Source organism: Pituophis catenifer, unplaced genomic scaffold, assembly GCF_029215685.1.
Source record: "Pituophis catenifer annectens isolate HBS135680 unplaced genomic scaffold, rPitCat1.0.hap2 SCAF_8, whole genome shotgun sequence".
NCBI lineage: Eukaryota > Metazoa > Chordata > Lepidosauria > Squamata > Colubridae > Pituophis > Pituophis catenifer.
This window is the reverse complement of record NW_027256888.1, coordinates 2658061-2671993: the sequence shown is the minus strand read 5'-3', so window position 1 is coordinate 2671993 and position 13933 is coordinate 2658061. Positions and strand designations below refer to the sequence as shown.

At 48.0% G+C, this 13933-nt stretch overlaps 1 protein-coding gene across 1 annotated transcript in view; it reads right to left on the bottom strand.

Moving 5' to 3' along the window:
* Window positions 1–359: 359 nt before the first annotated feature.
* Window positions 360–13933, bottom strand: part of RGS12 (regulator of G protein signaling 12) — a 55110-nt gene continuing 41536 nt past the window's right edge. Inside the window, exons 15-17 of the mRNA XM_070948141.1 lie at window positions 10543–10696; window positions 1802–2335; window positions 360–712 (exon numbers count right to left, since the gene is read on the bottom strand). Of these exons, the coding sequence (XP_070804242.1) occupies window positions 360–712; window positions 1802–2335; window positions 10543–10696 (1041 nt within the window). The remainder of the gene's footprint in view (window positions 713–1801; window positions 2336–10542; window positions 10697–13933) is intronic.

Here is a 13933-nt window from a genome sequence, read left to right as displayed (position 1 = left end):
AAGGAAGGAAGGAAGGAAGATAACAATATGACGGTTGGGCTGCCCAGAGTATTCGCTACTCGAATAGCAATAACCCTTAAGACTTATATACTGCTTCACAGGGCTTTACAGCTCTCTCTAAGCAGTTTACAGAGTCAGCATCTTGCCCCCAACAATTTTGGGTCCTCATTTTACCGACCTCAGAAGGACGGGAGGCTGAATCAACCTTGAGCCTGGTGAGATTCAAACTGCCAAATTGCAGGCAGCCGGCAGTCAGCAGAAGTAGCCTGCAGTACCGCATTCCCACCACTGCGCCACTGTGGCTCCACAGGTGAATGCCACAGGTAGCCAAAGCCCCAGGAGTTGTCGTGTCCAGACTTTCAAACGAAAGTCGCCTTACAAGGACCCTCGTTCTCCGCACTCCCGGCCGCAGGGACAGAGGGAAGGTTGGATGTCCTTTGAGTTCTCGTTTGTCTTTTCGGCTGGCCGGCCCTGAGCTCCGAGACGCCGCCGTCACAAAGGACATGGCTCTCCGGTTCGGGAGAAGACCACCGCGGGCCTGGCGATGTCGTAACACTGTCCACATCGATGACGCAACGGATCGGGAGTTCAGGTCTACAAGTTTCCTTTCGGATCCCGGCGGGGTTGAAGTCCCGACGACGGTTTGGGGAGGTTGGGTCGTCAAGGCTCCCCTCGCTGCCTCGGGAGTGGGTTCTAGGCTTAGGGAGCACACCTAGAACACAGAGGAAAAAGGGAAGAGGGAAGATGACAGGGCTTCACATTGTGACGTGAGTTGCGACGCTATTTATTTCGCTCTGTTTCCTGGCCTAGAATGATCTTTGTCTGAAGTGGCTTCCTGGCTAAGCAAGGGGTTGGACTAGAAGATCTTCAAGGTCCCTTCCAACTCCTATTCTTCTATTCTATTCTATTCTATTCTATTCTATTCTATTCTATTCTATTCTATTCTATTCTATTCTATTCTATTCATTCCATTCCATTCTATTCCTCCTCATTCTATTCTATTCCATTCCATTCCATTCCATTCCATTCCATTCCATTCCATATTCTATTCTATTCTATTCTATTCTATTCTATTCTATTCTATTCTATTCTATTCATTCCATTCTATTCCTCCTCATTCCATTCCATTCCATTCCATTCCATATTCTATTCTATTCTATTCTATTCTATTCTATTCTATTCTATTCTATTCTATTCTATTCTATTCTATTCTATTCATTCCATTCCATTCTATTCCTCCTCATTCTATTCCATTCCATTCCATTCCATTCCATTCCATATTCTATTCTATTCTATTCTATTCTATTCTATTCTATTCTATTCTATTCTATTCTATTCTATTCTATTCATTCCATTCTATTCCTCCTCATTCCATTCCATTCCATTCCATTCCATATTCTATTCTATTCTATTCTATTCTATTCTATTCTATTCTATTCTATTCTATTCTATTCTATTCTATTCTATTCTACTCTACTCTACTCTACTCTACTCTACTCTATTCATTCCATTCTATTGCAATATTATTCTATTCTTTTCCAATATTGTTCTGTTCTGTTCTGTTCTATTCCAATATTATTCTATGAGCGTGGGGATGCCACAGAGGCCGTAACCATGAATAAAAAAGGCCGTAAGTCCCTTTTTTCAGGGCGGTTGCAACTTCGAACGGTCACTAAGCGTTAACGTTGTTAAGTCGAGGACTGCCTGTCCCAGGATCTTTGGGCGTAAGCCGGTGTAACAAACAATGCCACGAACAGCATCACAGGGAATGATTCCCAAGCCATTCGACATCTGGAAATACCTGGTCTGAATTTCTCGGAGGCGCTTTTGGTCTCGGTGGGACTTCCCGTCTCGGGGATGGTCAGCCTGCGGTTTGGGGGGCTGGCGATGTCCCCCTCGGGCACCAGAGTCACGTCTGCCAGGACGTCTTCCTCCTCCTCCTCCTCCATTGTCTCCACCTCTTCTTCCCACCTGTGGCTGCCCTGCAGAAGCAGATTCGGAGGGCGGGCGGCAGTGCCAGGGCCGGTGCCATCGTTGGCCGCTTGGTTGAGGGCCACGGGCATCCCCAGAGCCTTCTCTGGACCTCTTTGTCCGGCTGCCGAGTCGCTTGGGGATTGTGGGCATCTCCTGTCCTCCTGGCTCCTTTTCTCCTGGCCGTCAGGATGAGGCGTCCTCGGAGAAGTGCCTGTAGCATCCCTGGGGACAGATGTGCAAACGCCCGCCTGGCATGGTGGCATTTGAAGGAAGTCGGGCAAAACCAGGTCTTCTTTTCGCAGCAACCCTCGCTGGTCGTCGGCTCGGTTACTCTGGACTTTGGATATGAGTTCGAAAAATTCTAAATCAAGAAAGCCAGAAGGTGAGAATCAGCATTGCAAAAGTCCGTCACAGTTAGACGCCATTTTGAATTCAATAATCATCATCCTCTTTTAACGACACTCATAATCCCTTGTGGGGTGTGTGTGTGTGGAGTCTGGGCAACTGAATGGGGCTAGCAGAGTGTTTTACTGGCCGGATGCCCTTCCTGTCACCAACACGGAGTTTTGTTCAGCAGATATACCGTATTTTTCGGAGTATAAGACACACCTTTTTCCCTCCTAAAAGGGGGTGAAAATTTAGGTGCGTCTTATACACCAAATGTAGCTCCGCCCACCCACTGGCCCCCACCCTTTGGCCTCTGCCTCACAGCAGTTTACCCTCCTTGCAAGCAAACAGCAAGAAGAAATAGCCCATTTCAGCTTCAACACAGCCTAATTAGCACCAGTTGATTGGATCAGCCTCCCGACTCTCAGCTGATTTGCTCTCAACTGTTTTGCGCAGGGCTCTGCTGCTTGCTGCAAGGAGGTAAATTGCTGGGAGCAGATTTTTTTTTTCTTCCTTGTGCTAATCAAGCTATGCTGAAAACGAAACTGAAAGTAAAGCAGCCTGTTTGCTGTTTGCTGCAACGAGACAAAATTGCTCAGAGGCAGAGGGAGATTTCTTTTTCTTCTTTTCCTCACCAAAAAAGGTAGGTGCGTCTTATACTCCGAAAAATACGGCATATTCTCACTGTGCCCAGAGAGAGCAATATCTGCCGTTTTGAATTCAATACTAATTTGGTTTTCCGTCCTCCAAAGGGTTTATTAAAAAATCTGGGAAAAGCAGCATCGGAACTCACAACCCTGGTGAGTATTTGGAGCAGATGTGATTTCATATAAATGTCATGTATCAAGACCACAGGTAGTCCTCGAGTTACAGCCACAATTAAGCACCAACATCTATGCTGCTAAGGAAAACATTTGTCCGGCGAGTTCTGCCCCCCTCTTACGACTTTCCGTGCTGCAGTTGCTAAGTGAATCATTGCATTTGTTAAATTAGGAACTTGTTCAGTGAATCACTGCACAAGTTGATAAGTTAGTACTGCGGGCTTCCCCCATGGGCTTCGCTTGTCGGACGGTCGCAAAAAGAGATCACGTGACTTTGGGACATGGCAACTGTCATAAAAATGAGTCAGTTGCCAAGGGTCTGAATTTTTGATCACGAGATCATAGGAATGCCGGAAAGGCGGTAATTGTGAACAATGGTCCTAAATCACTTTTTTTCCAGTGCCGTTGTAACTTTGAACAGTCACTAAATGAGCTGTTGTAAGTTGAGGACTACCTATAGCCTAAACCTGTGATGGTGAACCTATGGCAACGCATGCCATAGGTGGCATGCGTAGCTATATCGGTGGGCACGTGAACTCAACTCCGGCGTGCATGCGTGTGCCAGCCAGCTGATTTTCGGGCCTTCTGGACCCACAGGAAGTAGGGAAAGAGGCTGTTTTCTGCCTCTGGAGGGCCTCGGGGTGGGGATCGGGGTGGGGAAGGCCCGTTTTTTCGCTCTCCCCAGGCTCCAGAGCCTTTCTAGGAGCCTGGGGAGGGCGAAAACGGCCTCCCCCCCGAGACCCTCCAGAGGCCGGAAATGTCCCATTTGCCAACTTCCGGTGGGACCCCTGTGGGGGGTGGGGAAGGCCGTTTTCGCCCTCCCCAGGTTCCTAGAAAGGCTCTGGAGCCTGGGGAGAGAGAAAATCAGGCCTACTGGGCCCACCGTACCGTCGTGTGCCAGGAGCGGGGGTGGGTGGGGCTCCTGGCACGCGATATTAAAAAGGTTAGCCATTACTGGCCTTCCCTAGAATTCCCTTGTAATAAATAAGTAGAAATAAATCAATAAATTGTTAACTAAATAAATTCTATACTTTTGGGAACAACTTTTAACCTGCCTGAACTAGCTTATATTTTCTTGCAACCATTTTTCAGGTATTTCCCTCTGGAGAAAGTAAGAGTTCATTCATTCCCATTTATTACAGAAAACTAAATTAATAACCTAGGCCAAATAACATGCAAACTGAATAAAAGACGTTAACTAAACGAAAGCAAAAGGATTTTTGGAATTGCAACCTAATTGTTGGATGGGAAAGCCCCTTACGACCGCGTAAATTTGGCAACTGGGTCATCGCAAGTCCCAACTTGGTTTTAAGGAATCAAATTCAATTGTTTTTAAGTACTCGTTTTTTAAAAAAGGCAACCCAACCCTTGCATGTAAAAGCAATGGGATTTTTTCAGCGTTAACGTCACAAACTTTTCTTTCAAACACAGTAGACTCACATATAAAGATTAAAAGATTCGAGGAAGATAATAGGGGATTCGAAATTTGTTATATTATATTGTGTGGCAGAGAATTCTTTTTCAATCCACAGTATTTTATCTAGGAACGAAGAATTATTCCATAAATTAATCCACAGGTCTTTCTCTCTCTCTCTCTCTCTCACTCACTCACTCACTCACTCACACATGGCTAATATTAGGCTATATATATATTGTAAACATGTCAATTTGTCTTTTCGGATTTGTAAGAAGATGGTATATACAGTAGTGGCCCAAAATGTGGAAACCTTTTGGGAAAAGTGTGTTTTTGAGGTTTGATGGCTAATAGCACTCTTTTTAGAGTCTCAACATCTGTTTTATAGTGTGGTGACCAAAACTGTATGCAGTACTCTAGGTGTGGTCTTACTAAGGCTTTACAGAGTGGTATTAGGACCTTCCTTGATCTTGATTGCATCCCTCTGTTAATGCAATTTAGGATTGCATTGGCTTTTTTGGCTGCTGCTGCACACGACTGCACACGATTTATTTATTTATTTACTTACTTACTTACTTACTTATTTACTTACTTACTTACTTACCTACCTACCTACCTACCTACCTACCTACCTACCTACCTACCTTAGAAAGGATGGAAGGCTGAGTCAACCTTGAGCCTTGGCGAGATTTGAACCTGCAGTAATTGCAGGCAGCTGGTCTTAATAACCAGCTTAATAACAGGGTGCCTTAGACCACTGTACTACCAAGGCTCTTTTATTTATTTATTTATTTGTTTGTTTGTTTGTTTGTTTGTTTGTTTGTTTGTTTGTTCAATTTATATGCCGCCCTCCTCCGGAGACTCAGGGCAGCTTACAATGCGTTAAGCAATAGCCTTCATACTTTTTGTATATACCTTCTTAGTAGGGCTTTCGGTCCCCCCTAAGCGGTGTTCTATTTTATACAAAGTCAGCTTATTGCCCCCACAATCCGGGTCCTCATTTTACGTACCTCGGAAGGATGGAAGGCTGAGTCAACCTTGAGCCTGGTGAGATTTGAACTTGCAGTAATTGCAGGCAGCTGGTGCTACTTAACAGTGCTTTTGTCCGCTGCTCCACCAAGGCTCATATTTAATTGGTTGTCCACTAAGACGCCAACAGCTGTAATTTATGGAGGATTTCCACCCCCCCCACCACCTTGAGATTTACAGGTAGTCCTTGAGTTACAACTGCAATCGGGCCATTTTATACGTCCGAATGTGTTTTTCTGCAGAGAACACGGCTCTGACTAGAACTAATGTCGCCACAGAAAAGCAATAAGAGGACAAAGGGACAGCTCAACAACGTTAACAGACCAACTCTCCGGTGCACCCTGTGTGTAAACTACTCCAGGACAACCCACGTGGGTTCTGGGAGGAGAACCACAAAATCAGATCAAGAACGGGGACATTAAATACAGCTCGTCCTCACCTTACGACTACAATTGTGCCCAATGTTTATGTTGCTAAGCGAAACGCGGGTTAAGTGCATTTTGACCTACGTTACGGCCTTTCTTGCCACGGTTGTTAAGTGAACCACTGAAATTGTTACATCAGTACAGCTAGTTCCTTGCTTTATGACCACAACGGAGCCCGGAATTTCTGTTGCTAAGTAAGACGTCGGTTAAGTGAGCGCTGTCCCCATTTTACGACTTTTTTTGCCGTGGTTGCGAATTGCCACAGAGGCCGAGTTAGTTAAACCCGGTCGTTGTTCAGCGAATCTGGCTTCCCTGTCGAATTTGCTTGTTGCGTGACACTCCAGCCCCCCCACCCCCAGGAGTCAGTTGCCGAGTGTCTGGATTTTGATCACATGACGGGATGCTGCAATGGTCGTAAGTGTGAAAAACGGCCATAAGTCCCTTTTTTCAGCGCCGTTGTAACTTTCAACGATCACTAAATGGACTGTCGTAACTCAAGGACTACCTGTGATCATATATAGTATAGGTGGCAAAACAGCCACAACTGAAATCTAGAACCTGGATAAGAGTTCAACTGGCCTTAGTCTAGATCTGTGTAACACAGTGGTCCGTCCCCCCGCCCCCACAATCTTTTGGTTTTGCGTGCTACCTGCATCCCGTGGACGCGGCTTCGCTTGTTTGCGTGGCCCGGTTGCTGGCATGCCACTGCCCTGTGTGGGTCCATAAACCGAGGAGTGGGGGACTCCTGGTGTAATAGATATGCATCGCCACAAGCAGAGAGAAGCAGCCCAGGATGAGTCCCGAAACTGAATTTTCCCTTTGCAAAGTATTAACAAGGTTGGGAACTTACCTACCTACCTGGTGGGACAGCCAAAATGAGGGATCTTCTGGTACCGGCTGTCCGAAATTGCCTCGGATGCAGAGTCGGCATCGTGGTAGGATCTCAGATGTGCCACTCTAATCCTATAGTCCCTCCTTAGGCATGAAGCCAAGCTGGCTTTGGGTCCAAGGCGGGACTAGAATTCCTGGTCTCCCGCTTTCTAGCCTGGCGCCTTGGCCACTAGACCCAACTATCTCTCTACTTAGCAAGAAATGTTTAGGCTGTGGGGGGAGGGATGATGAGCTGCTGATGACTTGGGAGAAGATCCCAAGTCAGAAGGAAGTCTGCTTTGACGGGAGTTTGTGATTCAGGCTAGCCACAAAAGGAGAATTGTAATAATAATAATAATAATAATAATAATAATAATAATAATAATAATAATAATAATAATAATAAGCTGTCCAGCAACGGAGTTGATTGCTTTGGACTCTCCTTCCTTGGCTGGCCGTGATCGGAGAAGCTGCAGGAACAGATTCCTGCAGGAGACTGGACTACATGATTTCTAGGGTTCCCTTCAACCTTTCCATGTTGAGGATTCTATTCAAGTTATGCTTCCTGGCACGGGAAACATCCATGAGCGGAAATGCCAGTATAGCATTAGAAGATAATCATCATCATCTTTTAACGACCTCATAATCCCTTGCTGGAGTCTGGGCAACTGAATGGAGCTAGCAGAGTGTTTTAATGGCCGGATGCCTTTCCTGTTGCCAGAGCGGAGTTTTGTTCAGCAGATATATTCTCATTGTGCCCAGAGAGAGAAATATCTGCCTCTACCTAGGATCGAACTCACAACCTCCTGATTGTGAGGCAAGAGGTCCACCTCTAGGCCACCACACCACTTCTCCAGCACTAGATGCCTTCTCTTATTTCCATCCCCACCAAGGGCTGGCCAAGGAGAAGTATCTAAGATGAACGGTCAAGCTAAGGAAGCTTTTCCCAACACTTGTTCCTTCTGTGAACGATCCAAGGAAGTTTCACCTACCTGCTGAAGGTGATTTGTGAAGGGAAGTCTAGAACAAGTCATTGGACAGAGGTGCTGGGAGTCAGATCCTCTACCATGTTGGTTGTCCAAAGTCATCATCTGGGCATCAGCTAAAGGTTAGCTTGGTGACAGTGGAGAGCCTTCCCTTCTATCCACCAGCTGCAGCTGCAGCCATGGCTTCGTTGTTCGGTGGGACAGATGCCCCACCACCAATGGGTAGAAGTTCCTCAAAGAGAGGTCCTACTTGGAACTCACCTGACAGTGAGAGCAATTAAACAATGGAACAGCCTGCCTCCCGGAGTTGTGGGTGTCCCATCGCTGGAGGTCTTCAAGAAAAGATTGGGCAGCCGTTTGTCTCGAATGGTACAAGGTCTCCTGCCTTGAGCAGGGGGATGGACTAGAGGACCTCCAAGGTCCCTTCCTGCCCTATCGTCAAGACTCTTCTGAACCACGGAATGAACAAAATGCTAAATTGCACAAATTTCGTTTTCTAAGAAGAGATTGGACAGCCATTTGTCCGGGATGATATAAGGATTCTTAAATTGGACAGGGGGTTGGAGTAGAAGACCTCCTGGGTCCCTTCCAACCTCAGGATCCCTATGATTCTAATTGAAGACGTAGCTCGTTTGATGCTCTTGACAGTTGTGGAGATGCCAAGGGGATACCCACGCAGATGCTAAACCCCTTGGGTGGAAAGATACTCGTCTTTCTCTCTGCTGGTTCATGCCTTCTAAGCATTGCGCCAACATCACCTGTGATGACCATCGAATGTCCCATCGGACGTTATCCTTGAGCCCAACCTGGACTTGCTTCGGAGGTGGCGCCATCATCTTTTTGATTTTTGCCTCTACCTCCTGATCCTCGGACCCAAATGGCCCCCCAGAGGATGGGCTGACCGAGCCACTCAGCCCCACCTCTTTCCAGGGGTGCCAGTTGGGGGAATCTCTGCCCCCCACTACCCCACCCTGGCCTGATTCTGACTCTTCCAAGCAGACGCCACTTGGTCCGTAGGAACAGGGAGCCCGCTACTAATCCACTCTGAAAGCAAAATCCTTCGTGATCTCTCAGCCTGGTGACTTCAGCATATTTTGCGTACCCCTAATTTGAAGGCAAGGAAAAACAGGCCAGGGGCACCCCAAAACCCCCGACATTTGAATATGTGACTTCAATCGTTGTTGTCTGCCAAATATTATTTTTAATGCGCCAGGAGAAGTTATGAAGTCTACGGTGGTGGTTTGGAAAGCGGAGGTGGGCCAGGAAGGGGCTGGGGAAAGGATCCCTGAACCCCGAGCCTCTCCAGATCGAGGGTCACACGGATCTACCGCCAGAATCGATCAACCCAAAGAAACGACTTTGGGAAAAGACTGGGCTGGTGGAAGTTGAGATGGAGACCTCAACTATGGATTGATAGGAAACGGAATGGTCTAACTCGCCACAGCCACCTCACCAAGCACAACCCAACAATTCTGTTGAATTATTTAAAATCATTTAAAAATATATATTTTAATTTTTTCTCATTCCCGTTTCGTTTTGTCCCTCCTTGGGCAGCCTTCCTTTAACGATTCTATCCCACCATTTCTTCGATCTTAGTACAACTTCTTGTCCCGCAGCGAGTTGTTCGGCGGCCAGTTGGCCGAGGCGAGATAACCGGGGCAATTTGGCTGTGGTGAGTTAGCCACGGCAGCTTGTCCTAGACCGGGGGGTGTCAAACTCAAGGCCTGGGGGCCGGATGCAGTGCACGGGGTGTTTAGATCTGGCCCGTGGGGCTGCCCTGGAAACAGCGAAGGATTGGCCAGGAGTACAGGGATGGGTTCTAATTTTTTTTATTACCGATTCTGTGGGCGTGGCTTATTTTGTGGGCGTGGCTTGATGATCATGTGACAATTCAAAACAAATAAAAGGTAAGAATAATGCGGGGGGGGGCAGAACCAGTTCGGTGACGTCATATCATCAGCGCTAACAGCTCGGCCGAACCAGGCAGAACCGGGAGGAACCTACCACTGCCGCAAGCAAAAACGGAGCTTGAGGGGGCTGCGTGCGGCCCTCCCGAGCTCTGTTTTCACTGGGAGAGGGTTGCAGGAGGCCGTCGCAGCCGAAAACGGAGCTCGGGAGCCTGTTTTCGCTGGCAGAGCGCTCGGGCCTTCACAGGCACCCTCGACACGAGGGTGTGGAGGGTAATAAACTGGCCACGCCCACCCCGGCCTCCCAAGGTCAAACACAACCCTGATGCGGCCCTCCGTGAAATCGAGTTTGACACCCCTGTCCTAGACCCAACGATGGATTGATCAGAAAAGCCGTCATCAACAGCTGGGTTTTTCCAAAGAAGAGTTGGGGATGCAAGAGGTCTGGATGACGTGGCCATGATATCACGGGTATCCTGTTGAGTGGATCACAGAACAACTCCCCCACCCCCTTCCTTTCCTTCTCTTCTCCCCAGCCCCTCCCAGCGCAAAGGCAGGGGCTCACATGCGTCCCAAACACGTCCAGCAACACAGGAATGTTAACTTCAGATGTGGATGAAGTTTATTGCATCGCCAATACACACGGCCGGAACAGATAACGCACTCCACTTGGTCACCACGGTCGGACGAGACAACACACTTACTGCATATATTTTAAAAATGACATACCCTCTGCTTCTTCCAAATTCAAATGCTGGCGTGTGTTTTTTTCAGTCTGAGCAAGGCGGTCTTCTCTGGGGGCCAGGTAGGCTTCGCGAGAGCTTTTCCCCGGCTCGCCTTTTAATTTAAAAGAATTGTGCTTTCCAACAGGTCTTCCTTCGCCCTACAGGGGAAGCCAAAGGGAACACGAATTACCTTGACACAACAGCCACACGGAGGAGAAACAGCCAAATCTGTCTCCGGGGACTTTTGGCCAGGACGTTCTTGGATCTCCCTATAGAGTGGTGCGATGGCCTAGAGGTGGAGCTCTCGCCTCAGAATTGGGAGGCTGTGAGTTCAATCCTAGGTAGATATTTCTCTCTCTGGGCCCAATGAGAATATATCTGCTGAATGTAACTCCGCATTGGCGACAGGGAAAGGCATCCGGCCATTAAAACACACAACTCAGTTCCATTCAGTTGCCCAGACTCTACCCTGCAAGGGATTATGGGGTCTTTAGAAGAAGATGATGATTCTTGGATCTCCCATCATTTCCACCCCCCCCCCATCTTCTTGTGGGCCCTCCGCAAATGCCCCACCACACCTTGGCACCCCAACATGAAGATCTAGTAATACAGAGACCAGCAGAGTCTTCCTAAAAGACACTGACTACCGGTTCTGTGGGTGTGGCTTGGTGGACGTGGCTTGGTGGGCATGGCAGGGGAAGGATACTGCAAAATCTCCATTCCCACCCCGGTCTGGGGCCAGCCAGAGGTGGTATTTGCCGGTTCTCCGAATTACTCAAAATTTCCGCTACCGGTTCTCCAGAACCTGTCAGAACCTGCTGAATAGCACCCCTGACTGACACCCTGGTTAAAGTTAGGGTCAGGTGTCCATGTTTTAGCATGATTTTTAGCAAAATCATATTTTGGTTCCTTCCGTGAGATACACTGGCTCCCTCTTCTTTCTTTCCCTCAATTTTTCGAGCCTCACACCGACAATTGTTTTAAATCAGGAACTTCCGTATTTTTTTCCAGTCGAGAGATAAATTTGGGACTTCAGCAGGTGAAACCGGGAGTCCTTCAAGAAAAGGCTTTATCAAAGAAGCTGGGCAGAAAATTCCACGTTTTTCAGATACGGGGTAGAAATTTCCAGCCCGAGATTTGAAAGGGCAGGCAGGAGGTTGTTATTGCTATCACAATTTGCTTTGGAAGAAGATCAAGAAACAAGATGCCAAAAACAGATGATGGACTTTGTTCGCTACACATTACTGGACTCTAGTCCTGGTCTCCGCAGCCTTTTTTTGCTTCTTCTCCTTGGAAAGAATTTTAGAATCCCCTTTTGCAGGACGTAAAAAAAGAAAATTCACAAGAAGAGTCATTATGGACACAAGACTTTTGGGTTTTAGTTACGTGGCTTCTATGCATTGAATCAAGAGTTAGATCAGGAGTCGGTAACCCGTGGCTCTGGAGCCGCATGTGGCTCTTTCATCCCTCTGCTGCGGCTCCCGGTTGCCAGTTGGCGCCACAATTTTGAGAGGAGCTTCTGGTTTTGGGGGTTGGGGGGGAAGCACGACGTGCTAGGAGGAGACTCTATGGTAAGGGGCGGGTTTTCCGGTCAGCTCCACAATTGATAGGGCTTTCGGTTAGGGCAGGCAGAGGAAAAAGGATGCCGCGCTAGGAGGAGACTGTATGGTGGGGGGAACAGGACTTCCGGTTGGCAGAGGAAAAAGGATGCCGCGCTAGGAGGAGACTGTATGGTGGGAGGAACAGGACTTCCGGTTGGCAGAGGAAAAAGGATGCGGTGCTAGGAGGAAACTCTATGGTAGGGTGAACAGGACTTCCGGTTGGCTCTAAAATTGAACGGGGGGATTCCGGTTAGGACCTTTGTGGCTCTTTGAGTGTTTAAGGTTGCCGACCCCTGAGTTAGATTGATTGGAGGGGGAGGGGAGAGAAAATTGAACAGGTTATAAGAGTTTTTGAGCAAAAGTAACAATTCCCTGGTGGATTGAAATACAGGATAGTCCTCAATTTACAGCCTCAACGGAGCCCCAAAATTTCTGAGACGTCTGTTAAGTGAACTTGGCCCCCGTTTTAGAACCTTTCTCGCCTCCGTTGTTAAGCAAACGACTGCAGTTGATAAGTTAGTAACCCGGTCGTTCAGTGAATCTGGCTTCCCCCACTCCCCCTTGACTTTCCTTGTCAGAAGGTCGCAAAAGGGGATTGCTTGAGCCTGGGACACAGCAACGGTCATAAATACGAGTCAGTTTGCCAAGCGTCTGATTTGGGCTCACGTGCCCATGGGGATGCTGGAAAGGTCATAACTGTGGAAAAACGGTCGTTAAGTCACTTTATTCAACGCCGCCGTAACTTTGAACGGTCACTAAACAGACCGCTGCAAGTCAGGGATTACCTTGTATTTTTTTATTTTTTTTATTTTGATTTATATGCCGCCCTTCTCCGGAGACTCAGGGCGGCTTACAATGCGTTAAGCAATAGCCTTCATTCTTTTTTGTATATTTTATACAAAGTCAGCTTATTGCCCCCACAAACTGGGTCCTCATTTCACCTACCTTAGAAAGGATGGAAGGCTGAGTCAACCTTGAGCCTTGGAGAGATTCGAACCAGCAGAAATTGCAGGCAGCTGTGTTAATTACAGGGTGCACTAAACCCCTATACTATCAAGGCTCTTATTTAAAGTTTTCCCTTATCTTTACATTTAAAATTTAAAAAAAATTACAATTTGGAGGTCTCTGGTGGCTTCGGCCTACGAGAGACCTTGATTGATGAGCCCGAACTGAGAGGGGGATCCGGGAAAGGGGAAAACACAATTGTCGTAATCCCACTGCCACAATGCGTGATCCGGGCCAAGCCACGCTAATCACCCACACTAATCTTAATTTGGAGGATTACGGTCAATGGATGGTTGCCCGAAGGAGCATTAATTCAGAGGCATCTTTTCAAGACTTCAACACAAGATGGGGCTCTGAAGCAGTTACCGGGTTCCCTTTTTTGGACAAGCAGACGAGATGGTGAGACCCCTTAGACCAGGGGTGTCAAACTCAAGGCCCGCGGTGCCTCTGCCAGCCAAAACGGAGCTCGCACAGCCCTCCCAAGCGCCATTTTCACCAGCAGAGGATGGCAGGAGGCCTTCACGGCTGAAAACTTCGCCCTGGGGGCCAGCGCAGTCCTCTGAGCGAAGTTTTCACCGGCAGAGGGCTGCAAGAGGCCGTCCCAGCCGAAAACGGGGGCCCTGAGGGTCAGCACAGCCCACCCCACAAGTGACGTTTTCACCAGCAGAGGGCTGCAAGAGGCCTTCACGGCTGAAAACTGAGCCCTGGGGGCCAGCACAGTCCCGAGTGAAGTTTTCACCGGCAGAGGGCTGCAAGAGGCCATCTTAGCCGAAAATGGAGCCCTGAGGG